The sequence below is a fragment of the Balearica regulorum genome, chromosome 13 (assembly GCF_011004875.1).
Source record: "Balearica regulorum gibbericeps isolate bBalReg1 chromosome 13, bBalReg1.pri, whole genome shotgun sequence".
Taxonomy (NCBI): domain Eukaryota; kingdom Metazoa; phylum Chordata; class Aves; order Gruiformes; family Gruidae; genus Balearica; species Balearica regulorum.
In genome coordinates this window covers 597,715-624,895 of record NC_046196.1, presented here as the reverse complement: position 1 = coordinate 624,895, position 27,181 = coordinate 597,715, and the positions used below count along the sequence as shown (strand labels likewise).

Sequence of the window (27,181 nt, the reverse complement as noted above, 5' to 3'; positions counted from 1 at the left end):
ACAAGTGAGATGGACATTAAAATCTTTGATTTTTCTCAGGGCAATTACTGTGACCAGGTGAGGAAGAAAAGGCTGTTCAGCAAGTGATGCAGGGCAGAAGCGTTAAGACCCCTTCATTAGTGATGCTGAAGTTCAGTATTTCAAGTTCCTGACTTCAGTAGCCCGCTCATACAGCGGGAATCCCGGGGCGACCTGCGGGCTTTGAGCAGTGCTGAAGGTACCCCTTCAAGGGAGTTTGGTGTACCAGGCGGCTTGCCTTTCAGCTCTGCTGAGGAAGGCATTTCTGAAGATGAGAAAAAAATTCCCTTAGTGTACCTTCTAATTGTTCATTTAGGAGCAGAACTTTCCTCCAGCTGGGAGAGCTTAAGGCTGCTGTAAAGTGCTAATTAAAAGTAATAGTGATAATGAAAACAGATGTTTTCAAGAAAAGTAAGTGGTATTGGTGCCCCAATCTGCTGTCTCTGGCTTCTCTGCAGGAGTGCAAACTGATGTCCTAGTGCTGTGTTTCCAGGAGGACTGGGGAAGGGGACTGGATCCTGGGTGGCTTGTCCTGCTTTAGGAATAGGGATGGTTCTTGGTAAAGCACAGGTGTGCAGTACAAAGCTTGCAGCACTTGGACAGCCGCCACCTCGGAATGCGTGCTGCCTTTCAGTGGCAAGTGTGCAGAGGTGGGTGCGTGAAGGTGGAGCTGAGGCCGTGCACTGAGCCTGGGATGGGGAGCAGCAGGCGGGCTGCTGCTGACCATGGCGTAGTCCAGCGTCTCTGGGGCCTTCAGACACTGTTACAGAATGAACGATAAATAATGCTGAAAGCGATGAGGTGCAAGCATCGCTTGATCCGCAGCAGAGTCAGTGGAGTACTTCAGTGTCTTGCATGTCCCAGTGGCTTCCATTAGCTTGACTCTTGTCAGCACTGCAGTCATCCTGGGGGCAGTGGGTTTTGCAGGGTGGAAAGAAAATCCCACATCTTGGAGCTGGTTTATTCTTTTTCTCGGCCGCAGTTTATTAGGAACTGGGAAGATGCTGTTATTTAACTGAAACGGGTTTGAGTTTCTTTTGTGTGTGTGTGTGCGTGTGTGTGAGTTTTGTTGTGGTTTTTTGGAGGTTTGTTTGTTGGGGTTTTTTTAATATGAGCAGAGCCTTATGCCCATAGGTTACAATCCCCAGCAATCTTTGCTGTGGCATCTTTGTTATCTGGGTTCACCATGGTTAGCAACTGCCATTACTGTTACAGCACTAATTACCATGCCTGGTACTAAAGCGGTTTAGACGAGGAGCTTGGAGTTATTCAGCTAAGGTTAGTCTCTGGCTTAAGAGGCTTTCTGTGGTAGCTGTCTGAGCACAGAGGTATTAACAACGCAGAAGACAGAGAAGACCACTTGAAATTTCATCGACCCTTTTTGGCTGCTGTGTTAGGGGTTTTTGTTCTGTGTTTAAAAGATTGATCTGTCTCTCCCATTGCCTGGTCTCGCTGACTGTAAGTGGTGACCTTTCCAGGCCGTGGTGGGAAAGTGTGGGTGTCTGAAGGACAGGCTGGCTGTTTAGTAGTCATCTTCAGGACCATTATTTGACTTGTCCGCTTGTGCTGTAGAAACAGAAACACTGCTAGAAAGTTGAGATACTCTGTAGAGCTTTCCACAGGTGATCGGAGGATTCACTGCCTCATGTTTATTACTTGTCCCTCCTTGACTTCTGAAGCTGTTCCGGTGCTCTGTCTGTTGTTGAGATGTCTCCTACTTTCTCCCACTGTATGGATGAGTAGAACAAAATTGTTTGAGACTCTGAATTGTTTTCTGGAATACTGCTCTAGAACAGGAGGGGGAAAAAAGTAATCAATACCAGTAAGGCTTCGGGGAAGTGCCTCCACCCTGCGTGCTGGTGAGTATGGTCAGTGGTGCTCGGCTCCTCTCCTCTCCCAGGGAGGACACTGCAGGGCTCCGGCTCCAGGGACCGTGCCCTGCGATGAGCTGGCTGCGCAGCCGAGAGGCGTGCGTAAACAAGAAGCGCCTTACCTATAGAGGTGAGGGGCATGTGTTAGTGCTTCAGGTGGAGAAGTCAGCTTTCAGAAGGCTTGCAGCTGTGAGCAGATACGGAGCTGGAGTTGGCTGTAATGATAGAAGATTTTCTAGGAGCACCAAAGGGTCCCTTGTCTGAGACAACCTGACGTGCTGGTGCTTGGTGTTCGCTGCCGGTTGACTCTTCTGGCCCTGATGGGAGGGAAAAGTGGAAGCTGGCCCTGTCTAAGGGTGGTAGAGAGGCAGGTCGCCTCCCTTGTCTAGGTTTTAATAAGAAAGGCTTGTTTTCATCTTGCTTACGTGCAGAATTACTGATGAGAGTCTGAAAGAGCAGCCCCAGCCATCTGAGACCGCTGTGATGAGTTTTGTGAAGCTCTGCAGCCCATCACCAGTGTTTTGGGCTGAGAGGGGACAAGTTTTAGAAGCTCACATCCATACCTCCAGCCTCAAAGGCTGCAGCCATGTGGTGCGACATGTTCACTCACTGGAGCGCTGTTTTCGATCATGTTGTCAGTTCCTAACTGCTCTGCAAGTGAGCCAGAGAGGTAAAATGCCGTCCTCCCCAGTCTCCTGCGATACAGATGTGCGTGGGAGGGACCAGCCTGGAAAAAGGGGTTGGTTCAGCAATGGAAGGATGAGAGGGTTGTTAGGATGTGTAAGGTTTTGTCATTCTCCTTGAAGAAGAAGTTGGCTTGAGAATCCTTCGCTGCCTATGTGGAGGAAGCGGCAGCCTTTTCAAGGGGAATGAGGCACCAGGGAATGGGGAGCTGGGAGACACCAGGGAGTAGGGAGGTCGTTTGGATGCTGGTGAGAGAAGGCATGAAGAGGAGAAGGAAGAGGAAGAAAGGGCATTAGCCAGAAGTGCCATCTATGGTCTAATCCCGGTTAAGGCCAACCCATAGTAAGATTGCTTTGACTGGTGTAAAGTTTATTTTGCAACTGTCAGATGTGATTACTTAGGGAAAGTGACCCAGATTGCATGAAAGCAGCCAGCCAAAACGGTGGAGTTTGCACCGAGTTCTGCCTGCAGTCCGTAGCATATGGTCCTTCGGGTTAATACTGAGATGAAGCTGTCAGAGCCTTGTCCATACTGGGAGATAATGGACCCATACTCCATAATTAGTGCCCGTAGAGCTGCTGACAGAACCCTGGAGCTTCAGCCCTTGTTAAACTCATTTTCAGCTGTCATGTGGCAGTGGTGGCAACATGGAGCCCAGTTATGTTATAGTTTCCATTCCTGCTCCTGCTGATGGAGAAGTAATAGATGCTTTTGCCAGAGTAGATATAATCTGGCAGTCTGCATTTTGCTTATCTTCTGAAGGTTGGTTGATGCCTTTTACTGTGTTTAATTCAAGAGAAACTTTTTGGTATTTCAAGCAACTTCAGAATCAAAATGTCTTGCTTTATGCTGGTAGACCAGTTGCTCATCTTGCAGGCACCTGGTGGCAGGGTGACAAGCTGCTGTGGGTCACCCCTTTCGAGGTATGGCCTGGTGCACGTGCACCCAGTGGTACGCAGAGGTGGATCTTCCCAAACCGAGTGTATCTGGAGTTCAGGTCTTCTAAAAAAGAATTCTTAGTGCATTGTACAATAATTTAGGCCCTGAAGGGAAAAATTCTGTTAAACCCACTTAAAAGGATGCAGAAAACTGTAGAAAGTCTGGAGCAGAGGGAAAAAAACAATTGAAATACTGAAGAAAATGTTTTGGAATGGGAAGTTGAGTTTTGATTTTCAGCTGATCAGGAGGCTTCAGAACTGAAGTTACAAGTTTTGGTGTTTGAGCTTTCACTTCCCTGGAGAGGGATGCTCCAGCGAAAGGTGAGCATGGCGGGGGGGCGTAAGAGCGAGACCACGATACGGGGTGTACGTGCGACAAATAGTCCCTGAACCGTGTCTAGTAATGTGACCTTCTCCGTGCAAGCCGTGGCTCGGGGTTACTGCTTTGGCACAGCAGAGGGGGGAGGACTCTCACCAAGGTTCACAGGGGCTTCAGACAGATTATGCCCTGGCAGTTCTTATTTTTGTAAAAAGCTCAAGACAGCACTAGGAGCATCTTGCAGGCACACTGCAATTATCATAATAAACAGTTTTATCATCTGCTTGGCAATCAATAATGTGGCTTATGCTGCTTTAGTATCTCACTGGTATTGATTACCTTAACAACTGTGCTGCGGTCAGCTTCTGTTAACCCGTGCTCTACTGATGGGGCTCGCCTGTCCTGCTGCAGGAGGCAAAGGACTCGGCTCTCAGCCTAGGCGTGGGCAGGAATTAACAGCAGGACAGGTCAAACCCAGCTTTTAATCATGGAAGCTTGATGATAGGGTTTTAATCCAGGAACGTGGAACTGAGCACATATTCTGTGTACGTGGTAATTTAAAATAGGAGGATTGAAATGTGATTCTTGGTTCGGGCTTGAATGAGTTTGGGCTTATAACAATGCTGTGCAGTGCTTTGTCAAAAGGGGTTTTCCCCGAGCAGTGCATGCCCTGAGACCCCTGCCCTTGAAGAAGGAAGGCTCCTTCCTCTGCAGCGAAGTTGTGATGCTCCCTGGGACCTGGGCTCCGAAAGGGACCGCAGTGGGAGCGTGCACTGGACATCCCCTCGGCATCTGCTGGGGCTACCCAAGAACTGGCTGGTGCTCTGCCGTGCCGGCCCCTCTCGCCTGCCTGGCCTGCGAATGCCCAGGCTGTGGCCGTGGAGTCGGGCACGTGCTGTGCAGCTCCTCTGACCCCACAGCAGCCTGCCGGGCTGAGCTGGGGGAGCTCCACGTTGTTGCCTGTTCCAAAGACTTTGTTTCAGCTAAGTGAGCCCTTGGGGGTGTTTTGACAGCATTGCCTCCGCTTCCGGCAGAGCAGTCAGCGATTAAGACTATCAGGTTAGTAGCTTACTCCGTTTTGGGAGGAAGAAAGATGACTCTCTGTGTCAGCATCCAGATGGGACTTTAAGGAAAGATGGGACTTTCTGGGATTTGGGTCTACCTAGATAGTTGGGTCTCGTGGCCTGGTATTTCTCCTAATGGAATTTCCCATCATTTACTGCCCTGCTGATTTCTGATCAATGAAAATAAAATTGCATTGCCTCCTGAGAGGCTCCATGTATGGCTACAGCCTCCAGCTGTGTCAGTTCCGGTAAGATAATCTCATCAGGCGTGCAAGAGGGTAATAGGAAATAAAAATAAAACCCACAATTAGCAAGAGGCCAAGCAGCAGAGTAACGCTTTCAGTCCTGGAGGTCTGGAGAAATGTGTGTAGCAACTTCCTTCCCCATCTCCAAAGGTGTCTGCCTCCCTCGCAGGTGTGCCGCAGCACAGTCCGAGCTGAGCTCGGGACTCTGTACAGATCCCCCGGGCACATGCTTTGAAACCCGTATTTATCTGAATTTGTGTCAGCTCTCCCTTGTGAGATGGTTAAACTTTCACAAGAGATGTGTTTGTTCTAAAGTGCATCAGGGATGTAGCAGCTGATAGAGTGGCTGCATGCTGGGGACTAGGAGAGCATGAACTTGAGACTTTGAGCCGTCGAGCAGTGTGTAGTTATCGACTCTTGTTGGTTGCTGCAATCAGAAGGGTTTATTTTGACCAGATAAAGAAAATACTTAGACTGTAGCTGAAGTCTAGAGCAGGGCGCTGTTTTGGTAGCAGGTGAACGTGCAGATGTCCTGTTTACAAGAGCATGGGACCTCTTGGATCTGCTAAAATTTGCCTAAAGGGCACTCCAGATGGGAAGTTTTCCCAACCAGACTGGCAAGTTTCTTCACCTGTTTCAGGGTTCTGGGTTTTTTAGGTTATTTTCCAGCAATGAAACTCTGACGGGTAAAATTTTTTCCACACCAAAACACTAACAGCCGATCTGAGCACACATCCTGGTGACCTTTGCAATGGGGCTTTGCAACACCAGTGTGTAATTCAGAGCCAACGTATCAGACAGCCACGGTGTTTGTCGAAGAAGCAAGCAGAATGGTTACTGAATGACCTAATGCCGCTGAGCCTGCTTCTCCTTGTCCGAAGCGTCGGCTTTCCCGAAGGGTGGGAAGGAGCGACTGAGCCGGGGACCAGGCAGCGTGTCCGTTTCCTAACAAGGACTGGATCCGAGCCCTGGCAGAGAAGATCTGCATGACTTACGAATCTAACTCTTACCCGCTGCTTGGCCCTTGACACTAGGCTGGAACGCAGATGTTGTTTGGGTAAATCAGTGGAAGGAAAGAGCATTGGCAGCACTTCTTCCCCAGGCATGTGAAGCCTGCATGTGAAGAGCATTGCTCGGAGAGTGCAGCCTAGCAGTGGAGCATTAGCTTTCCAGGCTGGGCTGCCTAAGGTTGGCTGTGTCTGCTCCCAAAGTCGTGCCGCAGGGCTGGTGGAAGCTTAGCAGTGGTGGTTTGTAAGAGTTGGCCCTCGGTGTAGCAGTGGGAATGCCTCAAGGGTTTCTGAGCCGGTGGGACCGTTCAGCACGCCGAGGGGCTGGAAGGTGGGGGGATGAACCATCAGCAGAGCCGCAGCACCAGCTGGGATCCCTCACTTCAGGAGTCACTGCTGCGGTTTGCGTCCTGTAGTTGTACTATAAATGCTGCATGTTCTTCTTGGATTCAGGAACAGCGCTCTGGTGATTTAAATACCATCTTCGATTTGTTTATACGTGTCTTTATGGTGTTTGAAAGTCAGAACAATTCAGGGCTTCTCTCTTAACAAGCATCTCTGGGTCAGATGGGTGTAGGTGTTGCCTAGTGCAAGGTCCTACAGATGTAACTGCCCTTTGTAGGGACCAAAGGGAGCTGTGGCAGCTCTTACTGGTACAAGCTACTGGACAGGTTGCTGGGGTTAAAATGAAGGAGGGGGAAAGGGTGAGCTTCAGATTGTGGCAGAAAGAGGGGAATAGTAAGGCCCATTTCCCAAGGTACTAAGGTGTTGGGGGGACTTGGGAGACCGCGGAGTCTGTGTGGTGGAACGAGGCAGTTTCTCCTCAACAGCTCTTTGGTTCAACAACTGCGTGCTGAAAATGTGAACCAGATGCAAATGTAGTTATTTATGCAGCAACATAGGCTGGAGACAGCGTTTGACAAGAAGCATTGGGATTTTGGACCAAAGGGGTGAGTTGCGCAACTGCAGGATCATGGAATGTGTGACGTTTTGAAACAAACCAATGTGGAAACAAATTCTGAAACTTCTGTAGTGTCCTGCACAGGAGGAGAGGTTCGTGCAGGACCTGAAAACAAGCTCCGTGTCCTGGGAGTATGTAAATGCCATGTCGCTTATGAACTAAGCAAGTGCTCGACTTTGTTTTGTAGAGAGAAATGCAACATAAGCTAGTTCACCTCTGCTACAAAATACTGTCAGTGCACAGTCTCTCTGGAGGAATAAACGCTCTTTTCCCCAGCTGCTCACTTAAAACCCTCTGGCATTCCTCTGGATTACTCTGTTCTCAATGGCAGCGGGTTGATGATTATATAAATATTTTTGTGTGTAGTACAGTAGCTGTCTCAAAGGGATCAGCAAACTTGGAATAATAGTTCATAACAAAATGTTTTCTGAAAAGCTGCCTCAATCTTGTAGTACTCTCGTTGGCTCAATTTTAGCTGGTGTGAAGGACAGAAGAAAAAATGTGGATAATGTAGAAGGTTCACCTTTTCAAGGAGGCCCTTTCTCTTAAGTTTCATGCCAAGTGCTTGAGCCCTACAGCTTTCAGTCCTGTTTTGTTCAGCATTTCCTTTGCTTCCTGCTGGTTGAAAAGCTGTTTATGCTAATGATCCTGTGAAGATCTGAGGAGCTGGCTGTGCGTATGCATGTGAGCCTGTGTGTAAGAGAGCGCTTGCATTTTCTGTCCCGTTAATGAGCGTGCGCAGTGCAGCGCTTGTTTGTGTTGTCAGCATGCCAGTTCTGGAGCGCTGTCGGCTGCCAAAGGCAAGCCCTCCATGTGGTTGTCTTCCTGCTGGGAGAAGACCGTCCTGTCCTTTTGAGGTGCCTGATGGATCTTTCCTTTCTGTAGACCACTGTGTGCTACCTCATCCTCTTCTGGGACCTTGTGCCCTTCAAGACCCATTGGCTAGAATCCCTCAGAAAGGAGAGCACGCAGTGTTCACAGGGGCTTCCGCAGATCCATGTGAATTCTTGATTTTGCCAGGATAGCGAACTGGTTCGCAAGGACTTGCAGCTCCGGGGCTCTTGTCAATGGGTGTTGGAACCCATGGGTCAATGTTGGCTGGGTCCTTCTTCCACCAACGGGCAGGTCTGGCTTGCTAGTTCCACTCCTGATGTGATGGCGTTGGACGTGGTGGTGTGTCCAGCTGGAAACAACGGTCTGACACTGAGCAGTGGCTGCAGAGAAACTCTTGGAGAAGTCAAAACTGAGCTTGGGCTTCTGGTTGGTAAAGCCTAACTGCAGAAGAGGAGTAAGGCTAGATGTAGAGCTTGTTCGGGATTTGGCAAGACTGACACCTCATTACGAATACTCAGCAAACCATGTTTGTTGATGAGGCAGCTCCACTGTGATCAGGTGTGTGCCAAAACACAGCTTGGTCTTGCTTGGAAAGGTGCAAGATGTGACTTGCTATGTGAAGAGGCAAATTAGTTTATAATTTCTTCTTTAAAATGTTGAACTTGGCAAATAAATATCAGTATTTTCAGGGGTTTTTTTTGTTAGGAATTGCATAAGAGGAATCCCGAGGCACTGACATTGTAAAATGTTGATGTAAAACTCCAGCTAGAAATCATTCTTCAAGCTGCGCATCCATGTTCACTATTACGCTTAGATTTTGGCTCATAAGTACCATTTTATCCTCATATTTCAAGTTCTGTTGCAGAATCCTCAACACTTCCCTTAGGCTGGCAGGTATTCTTACTATTTTCTGGCACCTTACTGAATGGGAGAGAGCTGGAATCTGTATCTTCTGTTTAAGTTTGAAGATAAAAGCATTTTATGAAACTGGGAATTGAAACTGTCTCTGTGTTGCTACCAAGCTTGAATATCCAGCCCTTGTTGCTTAGGAAATTTAAAAAGATCTTTCTATTCTAGGAAGTGACTTTCCACATATTTGTGTGATAACAGCTGCTGTATAAATCTCATAAAGTGACAACATGCTCATGCAACCTTATTTTACCCTCTTACGTGACCATCCTGCTTACTAAATGAGGCAGTGTGTGATAATATAATTAAAGACAGTATCATAATGCATATGCATAAAGGAGCAAAATTAAAGTTGCTTTGGCAACATACATTCTGTTCTTAATTTTTGAATTCTCAAGCCTAGGTAATGATTTTTATCATGTCTTTCCATGTGCAATTTCCTAAGTGTTACAAGAGTGCTTTGTAGCACGCCAGGTGCGGGAAGCGGCACAGAAAGCTTTGATGCTCCGGGTTCGTTGTGTCATCGCTCCAGACGTGGCAGCTGCCTTGCTTCTCCCCTCCCGGACTTCCTGCTCTCAGGAGCTTTGCACATACCTGGTCCTAGGGATCATGAAGTGTACTGGGCTGCTCAGTCACCTCTGGTACGTCCATCCCTAGTTCTCAGGCTGGAAGGAGCATCATCGAGTGCCGTTCCCGAGGCTGGAGCATCTTGACTGACCTGAATGCTAGCACTTGCCAGCCTCCATCCTTCTGAGGACATTGTAAAGGGCCAAGCTGAGCGTATAAGGAGAGGTGTGCCCAGGGCATCCAAGCTCACCTTTAGTCCTTAGGCTGTCATCGTCCTCTTCCCTCTGTCCCTTTCTGCTTCCCCTCTGTGCTGGAGCTAACCTGGGGTAGTCTCTCAGCCCGTACTTACGGTATTGATTTATAGAGTGCCTGTTCGCACAACAGCTAGGTGTGTATTTACAAAGTTAGAGGCCGTTGTGCAGTTTTCTCCAACAGGAACCACTCAAGTTCAGTTGCTGACTATGAGCGTTTGCATGAGCCGTGTCTTTTGCGGAGCCATGGCAAAATGCTGAAGAGTTGGCTGGAGTCTGAGCCTCTGTGCTTGCCAGGACGCTCCAAAGGAGCAGACTCTGCTCATTACAGGGTTGAGCACTTCTCTCCCCTGTGCGGTGGTGGGGCTGGGCAGGGGGAGGGCTGCCTCGCTGGGCATCTTCCAGGGTAATGGCCGTGGATGTAATGCATCTGCTTGTATCTTTTCCCTGTCCTCAGCACCCTTTTTTCACGGTGCCATGTGGGTCATTAGCTGAGGGAACAGTTTCTCACTGTCTCTTTCTCCTTTTGTTTTCCTCCTTCCTCATTGCTTCCAGTCTTGGTTTACTGCCAAACAGCCTCTTGTGAAAGGGCCGCCTAATTAACCCTGTGCTAATTAACAATTTAAAATTACACAGCACGGCTGTTCATATTTAATTCTCGGGAAGCCTGGGCAACAGCAGGAACCCCCTCCTCCCTCCCGCTCCGTCCCTGCCGCCCGCGCTGCTGCTGGGTGTCCCTGGGGGAGGAGGCAGCCTGGTGTCGCGGGCTGGGGGCTGCCCCAGGAGCCCCCAGGTTGCCAGGGGAGCAGAGGGTGTTGGTTTAGCACCAACCGCTCCTGGGCGGTGGAAGCGTTGCTCTAAGATGGCACGTCCGTCCCTGTGAGATTGGGGCCGGGGGCCGTACGGAGGTGACGGGGGAGGCTCCACTTGTGCTCTGGACCGAGCGCGGCTGCAAACCACCAGCCGTGGTTAGTAGAAACTCTTGATGAAAGCGCGGGGCACGCAGCGCAGTGCCTTCATTTGCACTGTGCCATCCAGATGTAGCTCAGCTCTGGAGCACCGTGGCTGCCACTCCTGCCCTGACGGAGCACTCCCTGCCCCGTCGTGTCTGCGCTCCTCCAGCCGGGTCCCACAGCTGCTTGGAGAGGCTGCGAGATGCTGCGATGCTGCAGGGAGGGAGCAGGGGCTTGGGCGGGCTCTGTGCCAGAAGCATGGTGAGTGGGGTGGTGGGAGCAGCAGGAGCCACGTGGAGCAGCGTTGGGATGCGAGGGCAGAGAGGGGGCCGGGGAGAGCCCTTCCCTGCTGCGGGGGCGGTGGGAGCGCAGGGAGTCTCCAGCGCTCCGGCTGCTCTCTCTGTAACTGGAGTTCATTGATTTTACGGGAAACCATGTTTACAGACAGAGTGCTGATCGACCTGACGAGTTGACTTCTGCCTCCTTAAGTAAGAACTACCTTTTCTTATTGACTGGCTGATAAACAGAGCAGAGAGGGCAGGGGGTAGGGAGACAATGGGAGGTGTGGAGCACACGGTGGTCGGTCTGTCCTCGCAAGCTCTCCTTGTCCTGTGCTGGGCGCTTAGGCGTGGTCTGGGATGGAGGAAGATGCAGGGCCTGTAATAGCCATCTAATAACTACATTGTACTCCTGCTTAAGGTCTGCTTTGCTTTAACAAGGAGATTGCCCTTTTCAGTTTAAAGGGGTGATATCCACAGTTTCTGTGCAAATAGAAACAAATATTTCTGCACCTCTTCCTCCCTCGGCATCGTTCTTCAGGAATTGTTCTGGCGATGAACTGAACGGGCAAGACAAGCTGGGGTTTTGTGTAGGGTCTTGGCCTGTGTCCAGGGGCTCCAGCAAGCCGTGTTTTGGCTGTGGGTTTTCCCACCTGCTCTGGAAGGGCTCCTCCATGTCGAGGAAAGGGAGAGGAGAGAGGATTCCTTTGGAGCAGCACCTCCTGAGCTGGTTAACTTGGAGTGAGTGGGGGGAGAGATGTTAAAGCAACCCAAGGCAGAAAAGCCCACCAATTAATTGGTAAGCGCTGGCAGGTTTGCCTGGCCTGGCCTGGCCAGGAGAAGAGATTGGCTTTCTTGTCGATAAACAAGTCCCCAGTGCAGCATCAAAGCCGCAGTCCTTTATCAATCGTGGCCTCCTCTTCCCGCATGTTCCTGTAACTTACCAAGCATTTATTACATTGATTTTACAATCAGGCTGTTAACCCTCCCGCCCCATCAGCCCTGCTAACCCTTTTGGCCCAACTGTCAGTCAGGCATATTCCTGCCCATCAAGAGTTCTTGATGGCGGAGATGCTCACATTGGTGCCGTGTCATGTCTCAACGTGTTTCCTGGCTGGTTGTGCTGGCAAACGGATGCTTTTTGTCTGAAAGCATTTGTGGAGTGCTGCTGTTTCACATTGCATTTTGGATATTCCCAAAACTTTTCTTGGCAGAAATTATGAGGCTTAGGGAGTTCATTATACTACTCATTTTTTTTCATCCAGTATGAATTTGTTGTCAATGCAAAAGGTAGCAGTGAGGGGGGAGAGAGTACATCACGTTGTAGAAAGGTGAATGTGCAGCCTCAACACAGAAGGATCTGGGATCAGTTTAAGGAAAATGTGCAGCTAAGGACAGCTATTCAGTGGGAGAGAGCTGGTGTGAGTGAGAGCTGTTACAATGCAGCATTGAAGTGTCTTTTTAGCTAACGTAAGCAAAACTGACTGATTGAGAAGACTGAGCGTTTTGCCAACAGCATTGTGGGTCTCTTCTTTCTTACTCCATTCAGTGCACCAGATTCTTTTTATTGCAGATCAAATCACTATTTATTCCCAGTGCAACCACAAAGACGGCTGTGTATGGCATAGGGTCCAAGGAAGGTGGGGATCAGAAGTGCTGTAAGGTAATGTTGTGTGTGAACGCTTTGGATCTTTACGCCATTGCGCCTCCAGGTCCTTCCGTAGGCATTCTTGCCAGGCTTGCTTTGAGAAATGTTACTTACTGCCTTCACGGGTAGTCGTAAATAGCTTTTCTCAAGTTTCACCAGAGGTAAAATGGGACAAAAAACTGCCTAGATACCTTCAAACAGGTACGTCCAGGATCCCAGTCTCATGGTCAGCAGTGTGAGGGAGATTTGACTTGATTTCATCCCGTTGCCCTTCTGCTTCCCATGGCCCAGGAGTAATGTTTGGGTCTAGGGGAGCGCTGATGATCGTGCAGGGGCGAGGACAGCAGAAGACACATCCATCCCCCTGCTCCCTCTAACAGCTTTCTGGTGCTAGCGGGGAAAGCGTTTTCCTTCTTTGCAGCAGGAGGCTTGCCAGGGCAGGGGAAAGGGCGTCAGAAGCCATAAAATAACTACTGGGCAAAAGCATTTAGGGATGGTATTCCCAAAGAGCATGCAGGAGTAACCCCCAAAGGGAACTGCAGTATTTGGAGGATAGGGGAGAGACATCCTCTTCTCACCTAGAGGGTTCATATGTATTCCAACATAAATGTTAGTGTAGAATATCACAGAAATTATAAATTGCCATTGTTGTGGATGAAGAGATGCTTGGAAAAAGCAAAGCCATATAAACGTACGTGCATCTGACATGCATTTAAGTACACGTATCTGCCATTACATATACATAATTATGTAGGAAGTGGTATAAAGGGAAAATATGAATATGTAAGGTGAATCAGAAAAAGTATGGATGGGTTCATGTAGTAAGGGAAAATAAACTGGTAGGTAACGAAACCAGGAAAAAAAGAGATAATGTTGAACGTTGCTCCATTTTCTTTTGCTTGAATGAATTCAGGTCCTGCATTGGGTGCTGCTGTGGCATGTCCACTGCTCCGCAACTGTTCAGGCCTTCTCTGGCAGACTTTCAGTTCTCTTTCCCCGGTTGTTGAAGCACCAGCTGCGTGTCTGCAGCAGCGTGTCCCCAGGCACTGGCACAGTTGCAGCTTGTGCCTGGGCAGGGGATGCACGGGGGGAAAGGGCTCCCGTCTGTGTTACGGGAACGCTGCTCTGCAGGAGCTCGCAAGGGTCTTCCATGTCTCGTGGACTCAAATCGAGCTAGAGAGCACTGGAAACACTTCCAGACTCTGATTATAATATTTATCGTTTACATAGTGGTGTAGGTTGTCAAAACACTTGCAGTCTCTTGAAAGAGACCAAGGGCGGCAGCAGGCTGCTAATGTGACCGGAGCCTTTGAAGGGAGAGACCTTAAACCCCCGAGGTGTCAGCTGGTGTGTACACAGGTCCGCTGGGTGCAAATGGGGGGTCCTGGCTGAGAGTCTGGTCTAGCCAGAGCTCCAGCACTGTGCGCTGCTTGGAGCATCTCAGCAACTGCTCGGAGGATGCTCAGGTAAGAGCAGCTTTGAGAAAGCTGTGGTAAACGAGAGAGGTTTAAAGAAAGACTTAAAATAATTTGTATAACTTTAAATATGTTATTTAGAGTAAATCCCACTGAGCCAGTCTAAGAATAACAGTATACTGTTAAATTAAAATCTGCCCTGCCCCCCAACCCCTTCGTATCAGCAAAAACTCTCCCCAAGCGTGTACTCAGTTTTGGAATAGCCTGACAAGCAAAGTGGTGCTTGTGTTTAGTTGGTAGAAGATAAAATACTGTGGAAAAAATCCTGTGTGCCATTGGTGACGGCAGATCTAGAGCGTAAGTCTTTCGTTGTCTCTTGGTTCACGGATTGTAGAAACATGGAGAAGTTTGCCTCTGCTTGTACGGGTTTTCCTCAGTTGTTTTCTATGGATGTTTTCTATCTGTGTATGCGAGGAAATCTGTGGACCAGATCGCTTTTTCAGATGAGGTAATAGTGCTTTCATTTCTGCTGGTGTTTGGGTTGCGCAGGAGCTCTCTATAGGAAGCAGACTATAGAAATGCATCTTTGCAGGCAGGACACTTGGTAGGTTTGCAGCTGAACTGGCAATGTCCTGCTGATTTGTGGTCTGCATGACACTGCTCCTGCACCAACCGTAGCACTACCTAATCTCGTAGGTCTGTAACCTCTGGAAAGGCGCGTCCTGCTGAAGGGCCCTGTTAGGATCCCAGCCCAAGAGATGCTGGCAGGGTGCAGTAAATGGGTAGAGGTGGCGGGGAGTGTGGATGTCAGCCGTGCCCAGCAGCCTGTGCTCACCGGCTGCCTGGCAGTCAGTGGAATTTCCCCGGGTCACATATTTGGTGGAATAGAAGTAGTGGGAAAGGCGTCCTTCCTTCTCCTCTAGGACCTACATTGGCCGTTTGCTTCTGGGGATGATAGGAAGCCGTCTGTGTGCAGAGGCTGTGCCCTGCGACATCTCTGGGAGCTTCCTGGAGCATGGTGGGCTGACCGCTTTCCGATCCCCAGGATGGACCCTTGTCAGATCTGGAATTTCCTGTTTGGTTTCTTTCCTGACGTCTCTCTGTTTAAACTCTGTCCAGAACACAGCAATTAAATCTCCTGTGCATACCAAACACTGTTGCTCCGAAATCTCTGAGAGTTGCTCTGGGCTTCACGGTCTGCCACGGAGGTGCATGTGTGGTAGCTCTGGTTCTGTGCTCCCTGAACCACTAACAGAAGGGAATCACCCGAAAATAACGGCCTCTGGCTTAGGGAGCCACAGAGTACAATTTTTACAAAGTTTATAGCTCCAGCAGTGTTCTGTTGTAGTGTCTTAACTCTGTCAGAAGCTTTTCTGTTACATTTTTGTTTGTTTTCTGAAGATCTAAGGCTTGGGGGGGTGGCAGTGTGGGTCCTATGATCTTCCTGCCCCCCTTCAGGGAAGGCGATGGGGGAGGTTTTCACCACTTTCCAGGTCCCTTCAATTTGCCTCTTGCCTTCCTGCTTCCATCATATTTCCATTGCTCGTTTCCAGCGGTGCATTGCCCAAGGCCAGGCCGCCGGTTCCTGGAGCCCATCTTGTGGCGCCAGGTCTCGCAGCCTCCCGTTTGGTCCTGAAGAGCGGGGCTGGTGGCCTTTGTGGTGGGTGGTCTTTAGGGAGCTGTGTCTCCTCCCTGACTCACCCGCCTTTCTCCTTCTCTCCCCGCCTGCAGGTCCAAGCCGTACCGGGTGCAATGAGCGCTCCGTGCCGGCCCTGCCATGGAAGGCTGTGACTCGCCCGTCATCCCCGGGAAGGACAATGGGTGCGGCATCCCTCAGCACCAGCAATGGACTGATCTCAACAGCGCCCACCTCCCCGACACGGCCGGCAGCATGGAGCAGCCCGCGGCGGAGAGCCGCAGCCCCCTGGACAGCCTGAGGGTCCCTTTCCCCGAGCGCGTCCCCGAGAGCAGCGCCGCGGCCGGCCCCGGCGCTGAGCCTGCCGGCAAGGAGGTGAGCTGCGGCCAGTGCGCCGCCTCCTTCGCCGGCCTGCAGAGCTACATGGAGCACCGCTGCGCCGGCGCCCGCCCGCCCCCGCCGCTGAGAGGGGAGAGCGGGAGCGAGAGCAGCGAGGACGGGGAGGAGGAGAGCGATGTGGAGAACCTGGCCGGAGAGATCGTCTACCAACCGGACGGCTCGGCCTACATCGTGGAGAGCCTCAGCCAGCTGGTGCAGAGCGGGGGTGCCTGCGGCAGCGGGGCTCTCCCCTCGCTGCTCCCGAACTCTCTGCCCAAGCAGGGAGAGCCCTCCGCCACCGCTCCCGTTTATCCACAGATCATCAACACCTTCCACATAGCCTCATCCTTCGGGAAGTGGTTTGAGGGCTCAGACCAGGCCTTCCCGAATACCTCAGCCCTGGCGGGCATCAGCCCCGTCCTGCACAGCTTCCGCGTCTTCGATGTGCGACACAAAAGCAACAAGGATTACCTGAACAGCGACGGTTCTGCCAAAAGCTCCTGCGTATCCAAAGATGTTCCCAACAATGTGGACCTGTCCAAATTCGATGGCTTTGTGCTCTACGGGAAGAGGAAGCCCATCCTGATGTGTTTCTTGTGCAAGCTCTCCTTTGGGTATGTCCGCTCGTTCGTGACCCATGCGGTGCACGACCACCGAATGACTCTGAGTGAGGAGGAGCGGAAAATTCTTAGCAATAAGAACATCTCCGCTATCATCCAAGGGATAGGCAAAGACAAGGAACCCCTTGTCAGCTTTCTGGAACCAAAAAACAAAACCTTTCAGCACCCTCTCGTTTCCGCAGCTAACCTCATAGGCCCTGGACACAGTTTTTATGGTAAATTCAGTGGCATTCGCATGGAAGGCGAGCAGGCCCTCCAGGCCGGGGCGGCCGGTGGAGCGGAGCCGTCGCCAGCGGGCGTCCTGGCCCCCGGCGCACTCCTCAACCTGGGCGGGCTGACCAGCTCGGCCCTGAAGACTCCCATTACCTCAGTCCCCCTGGGCCCACTGGCTTCCAGTCCCACCAAATCCTCAGAGGGGAAGGACCCTGGGGTGGCAGAGGGGGAGAAGCAAGAGGGGGCTGACCAGGACAGCCTCTCGGAAAAGGCAGAGCCAGTCGAGGAGGTGGAGGAGGAGGAGGAAGAAGAGGTGGAGGAGGAGGAAGAGGAAGAAGAGGAGGAGGAGGAAGAGGAAGAAGACGAGGATGATGAGGGTTGCAAAGGACTGTTTCCGAGTGAGTTGGAGGACGAACTGGAGGACCGGCCCCAGGAGGATGCTGGGGCTGTGGCAGGCGGCAGCAGCAGCAAAAAGGACCTTGCTCTCTCAAACCAAAGCATTTCTAACTCTCCCTTAATGCCTAACGTGCTCCAGACCCTGTCGCGGGGCACAGCTTCTGCTAGTTCTAATTCTGCTTCTTCCTTTGTCTTTGATGGTGCAAACAGGAGGAATCACTTAAGCTTTAACAATGAGGGCGGCGGAGCCAGTGTGGCAGAGGGCAGCAGGAGGCTGGACTTTATCGATGAAAGTGCCAATAAAGACAATGCCACAGCACCAGAACCAAATGAGAGTGCAGAGGGCGAGGACGGGAGCTACATCTCCCATCACCAGCATGCTGGCCCCCTCTGTGAACTTGGGGGTGGGGAGTGCCCCTCGGGGAGCGGCGTGGAGTGCCCAAAGTGTGACACAGTCCTGGGCTCCTCGCGGTCGCTGGGTGGCCACATGACTATGATGCATTCTCGCAACTCATGTAAGACACTCAAGTGTCCCAAGTGCAATTGGCACTACAAGTACCAGCAGACGCTTGAGGCGCACATGAAGGAGAAACATCCCGAGCCGGGTGGCTCCTGTGTCTACTGCAAAAGTGGACAGCCACACCCGCGGCTGGCACGGGGTGAGAGCTACACCTGTGGTTACAAGCCCTTCCGCTGTGAGGTCTGTAACTACTCCACTACTACCAAAGGCAACCTCAGTATTCATATGCAGTCAGACAAGCATCTCAACAACATGCAAAACCTGCAGAACGGAGGGGGAGAACAAGTCTTCAGCCACACCGCTGGGGCGGCGGCGGCAGCTGCGGCAGCCGCAGCAGCCGCGGCAGCCAACATTGGTAGCACCTGTGGGGCCCCCTCCCCCACCAAACCAAAAACCAAACCTACGTGGCGGTGCGAGGTGTGCGACTATGAGACCAACGTAGCTAGAAACCTTCGTATTCACATGACCAGTGAGAAGCACATGCACAATATGATGCTGCTTCAGCAAAATATGTCCCAAATCCAACATAACCGGCACCTGGGCCTTGGCAGCCTGCCGTCCCCCGCTGAGGCCGAGCTCTACCAGTACTACCTGGCGCAGAACATGAACCTTCCCAACTTGAAGATGGACAGCACTTCTTCAGATGCACAGTTCATGATGGGTGGATTCCAGCTCGATCCCACCAATCCCATGGCAACGATGACTCCATCTCTAGGTGAGGCCGAAGGGTTTTCCACCATGGCCATGTGTAAGGGAGGGATTGTGTTTCCGTTACCGCAAAACCCTCGTGCGTGGGCTGGGCGCGGCTTGACAAATCCTTCTGTCTCTGCGGCCCGCTGTGTAGCACAGCCACAGTGCGGTGAGTTGCCTTTGTCTGGTGGTCAAGGATGAAGACCTCTCTTCTGCATTCCCCCAGACGGGTTTTCCTCATCCTGGGAAAATACGTTACTTTTCTGGTACATTTTCTAAGAGTTTTGGTAGGGAGCTAATAAAACAGTAGGTATGGATTATTGCTGGTGTGTAGTAAATGTTCCTCCTCATTGTGGAAAGCATCCTTACTAAAGTGTTCCCGAGTGACTTTTCCTTGGTTTGGTAAGGGATGTGACTAGTTTGGCGGGTGGCTTTGTGAGAGGGTCTGATCAGCTGCTGGCCCTGTCAAAGGCAGATGTTGAGTTGGTTTGTTACATGCTGTGTTGCCTGGAGAAGAAAAGGTGAGCAGGTTTTGAGAGTTGTGATGAATTTGGAAGGAAGGGGTGGTGTTCCTCTGCTGAAGAAACAGAGCTGAAAGTTCTGTGGTGCCAGAACAGTTTCTGTGAGCTGTAGGATTCAAGGCTTGACCAGATGAGAATTGTAAACTGGAGGGGAATGGCTAGAGATGATAAAACACTTAAAAATGACCTACCAGATGCATTTTTCCTGACAAGAGGCGTTCATCGTGTTCGTGTTGGCACTGTGCTTGGCACTGTGAGGGACATGCCCCATCCCTGCACAACTTAGTCCAAGAATTAGACTTAGAGGGGGGATGGAAGCTCAGGTCCTGCTAGGTTCCTCCCCGAGCTGCTTGTGTCGCCCAGGGCCGGCAGCAGCCATGTGCACACACTTCCAGCAGCTTTGATCTCCACAGCGCTCTGGGATGAAAGCTGGCTCGGAACTGAGCACTCCGCACTTCAGGCCTGGCAGACGCTGACTGAAATTACTGCTGTCTCTACGTTCTTTTGCTGCCGCAGAGAATTTTTCACAGTGCCTTGAGAAAGTATGTGAAAAGAAATCTGCCACTGCTTTCCTCTGAACTCGTTTCCCCGTGCTGCACTCTGCCCTCCCTAACCTTGTCCATCCATCGATGCTGCTGTTACTGATGCGCTCCATCACTGGTTCGTTGCTCTCATGCATGTTCTCCTTTCGTTCAGCTACTCATACTACAGTTTATTATTAGTCCAGAAGGACGTGAAAGTCATATGAGAGAACACCACAAGATACTAAAAAAATGAAAAAGAAAATGGAGGAACTCAAGTGACTATAAATTAATTATCATCTTCCCCCCCCCACCCTGTGGTGTCCCAGCTTGCATCGTTGGGAGGTCAAGGACACAATCTTTTTTAGTGTCTTTTTCAGTGTCTTTTTCAATAGCTCCAAGTTGCCAAGAGATGTAATTGACAGTCATTTGCAATATAGCTTGTAGGGTATAAAGTTACAGTGTCGTCCGCGGTGGGTTTCTTGGATGGCGGCGCTCTTTTGGAGCCCATAGCCCCTCCTTACTGAAGCCCAGGGCAGCTGGCGTGAGAGGAGTTGGGAGTTTTTTAACTGAACCTTCCTAAAGTGCACAACAAGGCCTTGAATGTATATGAGCTTGCCTGGAGGGTGATTTGTGAATTGTACACTTGATGGTTGCAGATCTTGAGCTGAGGATTACAGGGGGAGGCCCTTCCCATGTCAATAAGCACTTGACATGAGCTCAGCTCGTTAGACTCATATACACACACTGTGAACTTTGCGAGAAGTGAAGCAGATTTTTTCCCTTTTTTACACTTCAGTCCAAAACTGGGTTTGGGTAGAATATTAATAATTCAGAAGATTCTGCTTTTGGGTTTTTACTGCATGATGTGTTTAGGAGAGACTGATTCAAAGGGAGGATTTCAGGATACAGTCTAAAAGGGATGCTTAGAAAAATCACTGGATTAGGAGATATGGACCATAGAAGGCAAGTGGTGGGTTCCCAGCTCTTCAGATATTTAGTGAGCAGATATACAGAGGGTATAATTCTGCCATGGCCGTGACGGGTAGAGTGGATCGAGAAAAAAAGATCATTGACTGCTTTGATGGAAAGACAGGTTCTGGGCAGTGCATACGGATGGGACTTCCCCTCTGCAACCAGTTCTTCTCTGTGTGAGCACGAGATATGCTTGATGAAAATGAGGTTCTGCTCCTCTGACAAAGGAGATGCTGCATTTCTGCAGGAAAGATAGCACAGCCCGAAGCTGCGGTCTGCACCGCCTGTGGTTACATGCTTTCAGAAAGGTTAGTATGGACTTCAGTTGGAGTGCCTTCCCCATTTTGGCTGCTTCTCAGCAAACAGATTGGAACATGGGAAACTAAAGGTTAAGGAAATAAAATCTCTCTTTTTTGATTGACTGACTAACTGTTGACCTGAAGGTTCCTTTGATAAAATAAGATTGTTAAGCTGAGCCATGACGTAAGATCAAGGTAAAATACCAAAAAGCTGCAGGAGGAGCATGAATGTCTTAAAAATGGAAAAAGAGAGCAAGGTGGGGCAAAGGTCCTAAGAAGAGGCTGGTGGTTGGTCTCTGTGCTTTGGTGTAAAAAGTTAATGTTAGAAGAAGAAAATTTCTCTGTCCACATCTTCAAAGTGCTCTGATGTAAATAACAGCTTGCTGCATTCATTTGCCGTAAGTGAATAGAGTTCAGCTCTTGGTTTGAAGAGTAGATCTGACACTTAAAGACAGTAAGTGTCCTGCTGGCTTTCCTTGACATGCTCTTGCACTCTCGTTATTAATAGTGGTTGTCTTGGGCATACAAAGTGTCTGTCAACACTGATTTTAGAAGACTGTCCACCATTTTGAACTTTTGGACAAGAGATGAGATCCAGTAGTGCAGGAGTGGCACCTTTCAGATTGTTTTTTTGGTACTTGCCACATTCTGCACCATTGCCCGCTTCTGATGACAGTGTGGTGACCTTGCTGTAATACTCCCATCACTTGGACTTGGGACTTCTCACCTTGTTTTTTATTTGTGCTCAGGTACTGCATGAGGTAACCTTTCCTGCTTCTCCAGGTAGGGAAGTAAAAACAGGATGAAGTGTTACGCTGTTCTTGAAATGGCCACAGAGACTTTCAGTGCAGGACTAAGGAATTCTTCGTCTTCTGAAACTTTGTAGGAAGTAGGGGCTTTCTTGCCATCTTTCAGGGGCAGAGGGTTGGATACTTCTCTTTCAGGGGGTGAGTAGCAAGGGCTGCTGTGGTCCTTCCCAGCCTTAAACACCGGCTGCAATTTGCTGTTTTCTTCAGATATGGTACTGCCCAGTGGCGCAGAGGAATAAGCGAAGGGACAGCCATGCTTGGCTTTCGCTGTGTGTTCGGTGGGTGCAAGAGTTGCACTGAGAGCAGCATATGTTCTGCTCTGTGCTTCTCTTCTGGCAAGTAAAGAATTCCGCTTTTCTGACCTCTTTCTCCCCTTTTTCCTTCGTGCAGTGGGTGGAGAGATCCCCCTGGACATGCGGTTAGGTGGTGGACAGCTGGTGTCTGAGGAGCTAATGAACTTGGGTGAGAGTTTCACACAAACAAATGACCCATCGCTGAAGCTCTTCCAGTGTGCTGTGTGCAACAAGTTCACTACAGATAATTTGGACATGTTGGGCCTCCACATGAACGTGGAGCGTAGCCTCCCTGAAGACGAGTGGAAGGCAGTGATGGGGGACTCATACCAGTGCAAGCTGTGCCGCTACAACACACAGCTCAAGGCAAACTTCCAACTCCACTGTAAGACGGACAAGCATGTGCAGAAATACCAGCTGGTAGCACACATCAAGGAGGGCGGCAAGGCCAACGAGTGGAGGCTGAAGTGTGTGGCCATTGGGAATCCCGTACATCTGAAATGCAATGCTTGCGACTACTACACCAACAGTCTAGAGAAGCTACGTCTTCACACAGTGAACTCGAGGCATGAGGCCAGCCTGAAGCTCTATAAGGTAAGGATTGGCTTTGCTTCATCTTCCTTCATTGCCCGAGTGCTGGAACAAAGTAAAATCTGTTTTGAACCGCAGTGGATTGCGATCCTTTGGAGACGAGCTGCTCAGATCTCTCCAGCAGGACACAGTCTCACGTGCGTGGCACAGCTTTTCAACCTGCGTTCTGGTAGCAACTGTGGTTGTTAAAGCCTTAGGCCAATGGCTCTTCGTGTCGAGGTGCTTTAATGGGGGCTTGTGTGTCTTATAGCGCTGCATGTAAATGACACTTTTGCACAAAAATTCAACAGTTGCTGCTGAAAGCATTGTGCGAGGCGGTATTTACCGTGCTTTTGTTAGCTCTCTTCCATAAGGTGGTTTGTTAACCTGTACGAGATTTGTTCACGAGCACTTGAAGGCTTTTGCCATTGTCAGAGAAGTGTGTTCACCCTGACGTTGGGAAGGCTGGGTGGATGGAACGGGGAGGGATGGAGGAAGAGGACCACTGTCTCTCTGCTTTTATGCTCTGTGTACATTAATGCTGGGATCTGGGAGCAGTGTTACTTGAGGCTGGAAAAGGGAGAAGGCTGGAAGAGAAGCCTGTATTCGCGTGCATGTACTGACCATGCAGATGGACACACTGTATTCGGAGGCACTGCAGGTTTTCATCCACAGCAGTATTTGGCCTATGACTGCCATCTTGTTTTCTTTACTCTTTCTTTTTTTTTTAACTTCCTTCCTTTGTTTTGTGTGTTCTTTGTAACCACCTTCTCTCTCCCGACTTGTTTCTCTCGTTCACGACCCCCCCTCGCTGGCCTGAACCCTGTGGGCTGTAACCCAAGAGGAGCTCCGGATACAGTAAATAGTCCTTTCACTCGTGCAGCAGAATTGCTCCAGACGTTTCTATTGATTTTCACTGGACTTAAAGCTTCACCTTTTTCTCTAATCATCCCATAATGGCTTTAGTATGAACAATCAGGTACGAATTGCCATAAATCTAAGCAGCCGCATACCTTCCATTCACACGTGCGATCCCACTCGTCTTCTCATTTCTCTCAGGTTTTTTTTTTTATATTCCTTCTGTCCTCATCCTTTTCTGCCTGCTTCCTCCCAAATTCGGTGAGATTTTTTTTTTTACATATATGTACACACAGACTGTATTTTGTGCTTCTTATTTATCTATTTGAGTATTTTTCTTTATGCAATGAGAATGTAAAATGTGACACTGAATTGTGCAGTAGCCCACCCACGTCACAGTTCATTAGATTCAAAATTCCTGGATTTTCCCTAGGAATGAGCAGTTCCAGCAAATTCAGAGAGGAAAGAAACAACCAGGAGCATCATAGAGGGTTTGCCTTGAACTATGGTTGGTGGACCTGCCAGGAGTTGATGAGGAACTTCTCAGAGGAGGAATACCTTTCTGCTGAGCTCGCTGTTGAGGCCACAACTGCTGTGATGATGGCCGTTACCATCACCAGCTGGGATCCAGCCTAGCACAGCAGAGTCTGGCTCTAAGAATGATCAGCTCTACATGTATGCCTCTGCTCTCAGATGTGCAGGAGACCTGAGAGAGTAAAATCAGCTTGGAAACTGGGGGTAGGAGAGTCACAGTGAGACCTCAAAAAGCCAGATGAGGAATTGAATCTCCTCTGCTGTGGAATTCAATTTGGGGTACAAAAGAGTTTTTGGAAAGCTCTCTTAGGAGTTTTAACACATAATACTATTCTCTTTAAATATACATTGCAAAGGGTTAAAAAACTTTATCTGCACCCTTCATCTACTGTGGTTTCTACTGGGGAAGAAGCAATTGGTGCTAGAATTCTCTCACTCTGAGTGAGGGGGGGGAAAAAAAAAGAAAGAAAAAACACCCAACCAAAGTCCGACTGGGGGACAGCCGTAGATGCTTGTAATAAAGATTCCTGAAATGCTTTCCTCAGACAGGCAAAGAGGAATTGTCAGTTTTCAGGTTCGTAAGAGGCCTGGGCAGTTCTCGGACCTGTTACAGCCCTGTGTCCCTTCTGATGCGAAAGCAGTGAAACACCAGATGGAGAATAACGCGTTTCAGAGTAATGAAGTCTGTTGTACGGTCCATATATTAGCTTTCTAGTATGTCTATATAAAGCCTGTAGCAGGGGACAGCGGACGGCTGGATTCACAGCATCTCGCTGCAGCGTAGCTGGAATCAGAGTTTGACTTCATGGAAAAACCTGTCTATGGATCAAGCAAGCATCAGTGCAATCCTCCCAGTGTGCCTGTAATGCCATGTCTCTCTTGATAGCTGAAAAGATGCAGCGGGAGTGGGGGTAGTTCACAGAATGGTTTCTCTTCTCTCAGGCCTTGGTGTGGTCTGCAGTAAATTGAGATTGATTGGATGTTATTTTTCCTCTTGCTAATGTAATCCATTAGCCTGGCACATGCATAATCAGTTTAGAGCACAGTTAACTGGATGTAATCGAGTTCTTCCCTGCCTGCTGGAGAAAATCCTCTCCAGATGCTGCTGGGTGAGAGCGCATACTAGGCTTATCACACACAATCCTCCTTATTCTGCTTTTTTGCCATTTTTCTCTTAAATCACATGTTACTGGCTGCTTGCATTGCCCAAGAGCCACTTCTGTTAGTGCTACTTGCTGCCAAAAAATGTGATCTGGAGACACTGTTAGCCTGTAGTCTGGTGAACCTTTTAGTCTTCTCCTGCAATGCTTCCAGTACCAGAGGAGAAGGTCTGGTCTTCTGCTGCCATCTTCGTCCCGCACATTGCAACAGCTTGCACCAGACCTCTTCCCATGTCAGTGATGAGGGGGCAGGGATGCCGCAGTGGGGTCCTTGCTTATGACAAGAAATTGGAAGGGTCTGGTAATCTTTCCTTTATTCTTATCTTCTCCCTCAATCCCTACTGTCCCCCTAAAATCCTGTGACTAAACTGGAAATCCTGTTGTTTATCTTGCCCTTGCTGGGGGAACATGGTACTTGTGCCTCTCACCATGACTACTTATCTCCTTGGTGCAGTTGGTGGGGGTTATATTGTGACAAACTACCTGGAAAGCAAGAGTACTACTGAAAATGTGTGTGTTTAGATTTTTGAGGTGGAGGACTGGCTTGAGGTAGATGACGGGTTTGAAGACCCTTCATCTCCTAGCTAGGACAGCCTGATGAATATGGTGAGACCGAGGTTCAGTTACATTGGTGGTTGGAGGCAGAGGCTGTGCAAGCTCTTGACAAGTGCAGGCTCATTGTAACAGAAGCTAAGTCTTGTCTCCTCGTGACCACAGAAGACTAGACCAGACTTGAAGCAGAGCAGCGTTCCTCACATCTGGAAGAGGTCAGGTATGAGTTCCCAGCGTCTATTGCACAGGTGGAATTTCCAGGAGGAATTAATCTGCTTAAGCAAGAGCCAAGTTTGGACGTTTCCTACAACTTCCTGAAAATCTCTAGTTCAAAACCTACAACTCGGAGAAGTTTAAACAAAGAACTACTGAAGAAACACATTGCTGGCCAGGCTGCCAAATGAGTGCATTCAATGAGTTCATTCAGTGTCTTCCTTTTCAGTCTTTCCAAGAGCTGAGTTAACTTTTTAGGGAATAGGGAGTCTGAAGGAGAGGGTTGGGGTTACATGATGCCCTGCATAGAGGTTCTTTGTTAACTGGGAGATGCAGAGTGTGCAGGAAAATGGCCCCTTAATATCAGTACTCAAGATACTAGCATTGATTAAACTTTGTGGATCTGTGCTGACTTGGAAAGAAATGAAGATGACCCGTTTAAAGGAAAACGAGAGGTGCAGCAGAAGGTGGTGGGAGTTCCCAGTTCCGCTGAGGAGCAGCGTGTGTCATCCTGCCTCTCCCGCAGACGCAGCGGGAGTGTGTGCATCTGGAGAGCAGAGGCTGAGCTGGAGTAACTGCAGCGAGAGGCTGAGCTGCACTGGGGTTCGAGAGCCAAGCTTTACCGTTCCAGTTAAGTACAATACATGAGACAGACCGAAACCAAAAGCGTGTCCCCTATGCGGTGTTACTCAAAGAGCTGTGCTGGGGCTGTTGGTCTTAAATGAAGATACTGATCAAATAGGCAACTGAGAAAGGTGGTAGAAAGGAAGATAACCCCAAGGACACTGCAGTGTGAGAGTACAGAATGTGTAGGAGCGACAGAGGAGTTGAGGTGACAATGTGCATTAACTTACTTGACTCCAGTAAAATGCCATTGAATCCCCAGCAGTGATTTACATCACACAGTTCAGAAGAGCATACAAAGCCGTACCACCAGCTACCAGACCACGATGGTGGCTGTGATGTGCTAGGGGAAACGCGACAGCCTGAAATGTAGAAAGTGCAACAGGAGACACTTTTTTAGCTACCGCTCTGCAAATGAGGTGAAGCATCATGGCAGCATGTGATGCAGCGACTGAACTTCTAGAGGCTCTAAGTGTCAACTTGAAGAAACTTGCTGGAAAATCCCGAAAAGGCTTCAATCCCAGATGATGCACAGAATATTGTATGAGACATAGTTACTGAATGATAATGCATTCAAATTCAATATCCTTCCATAACAGAAACAGACAAAAAGAACATTTACCATAATAGTATCCAGCTTTGAAGTCAAAACCACATGTAAAATGGGTGAGCTACTGTTAGAGAAATTAAAAGGGTGTGATGTGTGCAGGTCACAGAGGATTTATTTAAAAACCACGTTAGGTGCTTGTATTAAATGTATACTGCCCATGAGAAAAAGTTGAAAATGGAGTGGGGGAGAAACCTTGCCAAAGTCCACAGAAAGTCCAACATGAATAA

General features: G+C 49.4%; 1 protein-coding gene across 1 annotated transcript in view; it reads left to right on the top strand.

Moving 5' to 3' along the window:
* Positions 1-27,181, top strand: part of ZFHX3 (zinc finger homeobox 3) — a 181,580-nt gene that overhangs the window by 53,915 nt on the left and 100,484 nt on the right. The window contains 2 exon segments of the mRNA XM_075765694.1: positions 15,694-18,440; positions 21,931-22,427. Of these exon segments, the coding sequence (XP_075621809.1) occupies positions 15,740-18,440; positions 21,931-22,427 (3,198 nt within the window). The 5' untranslated portion in view covers positions 15,694-15,739.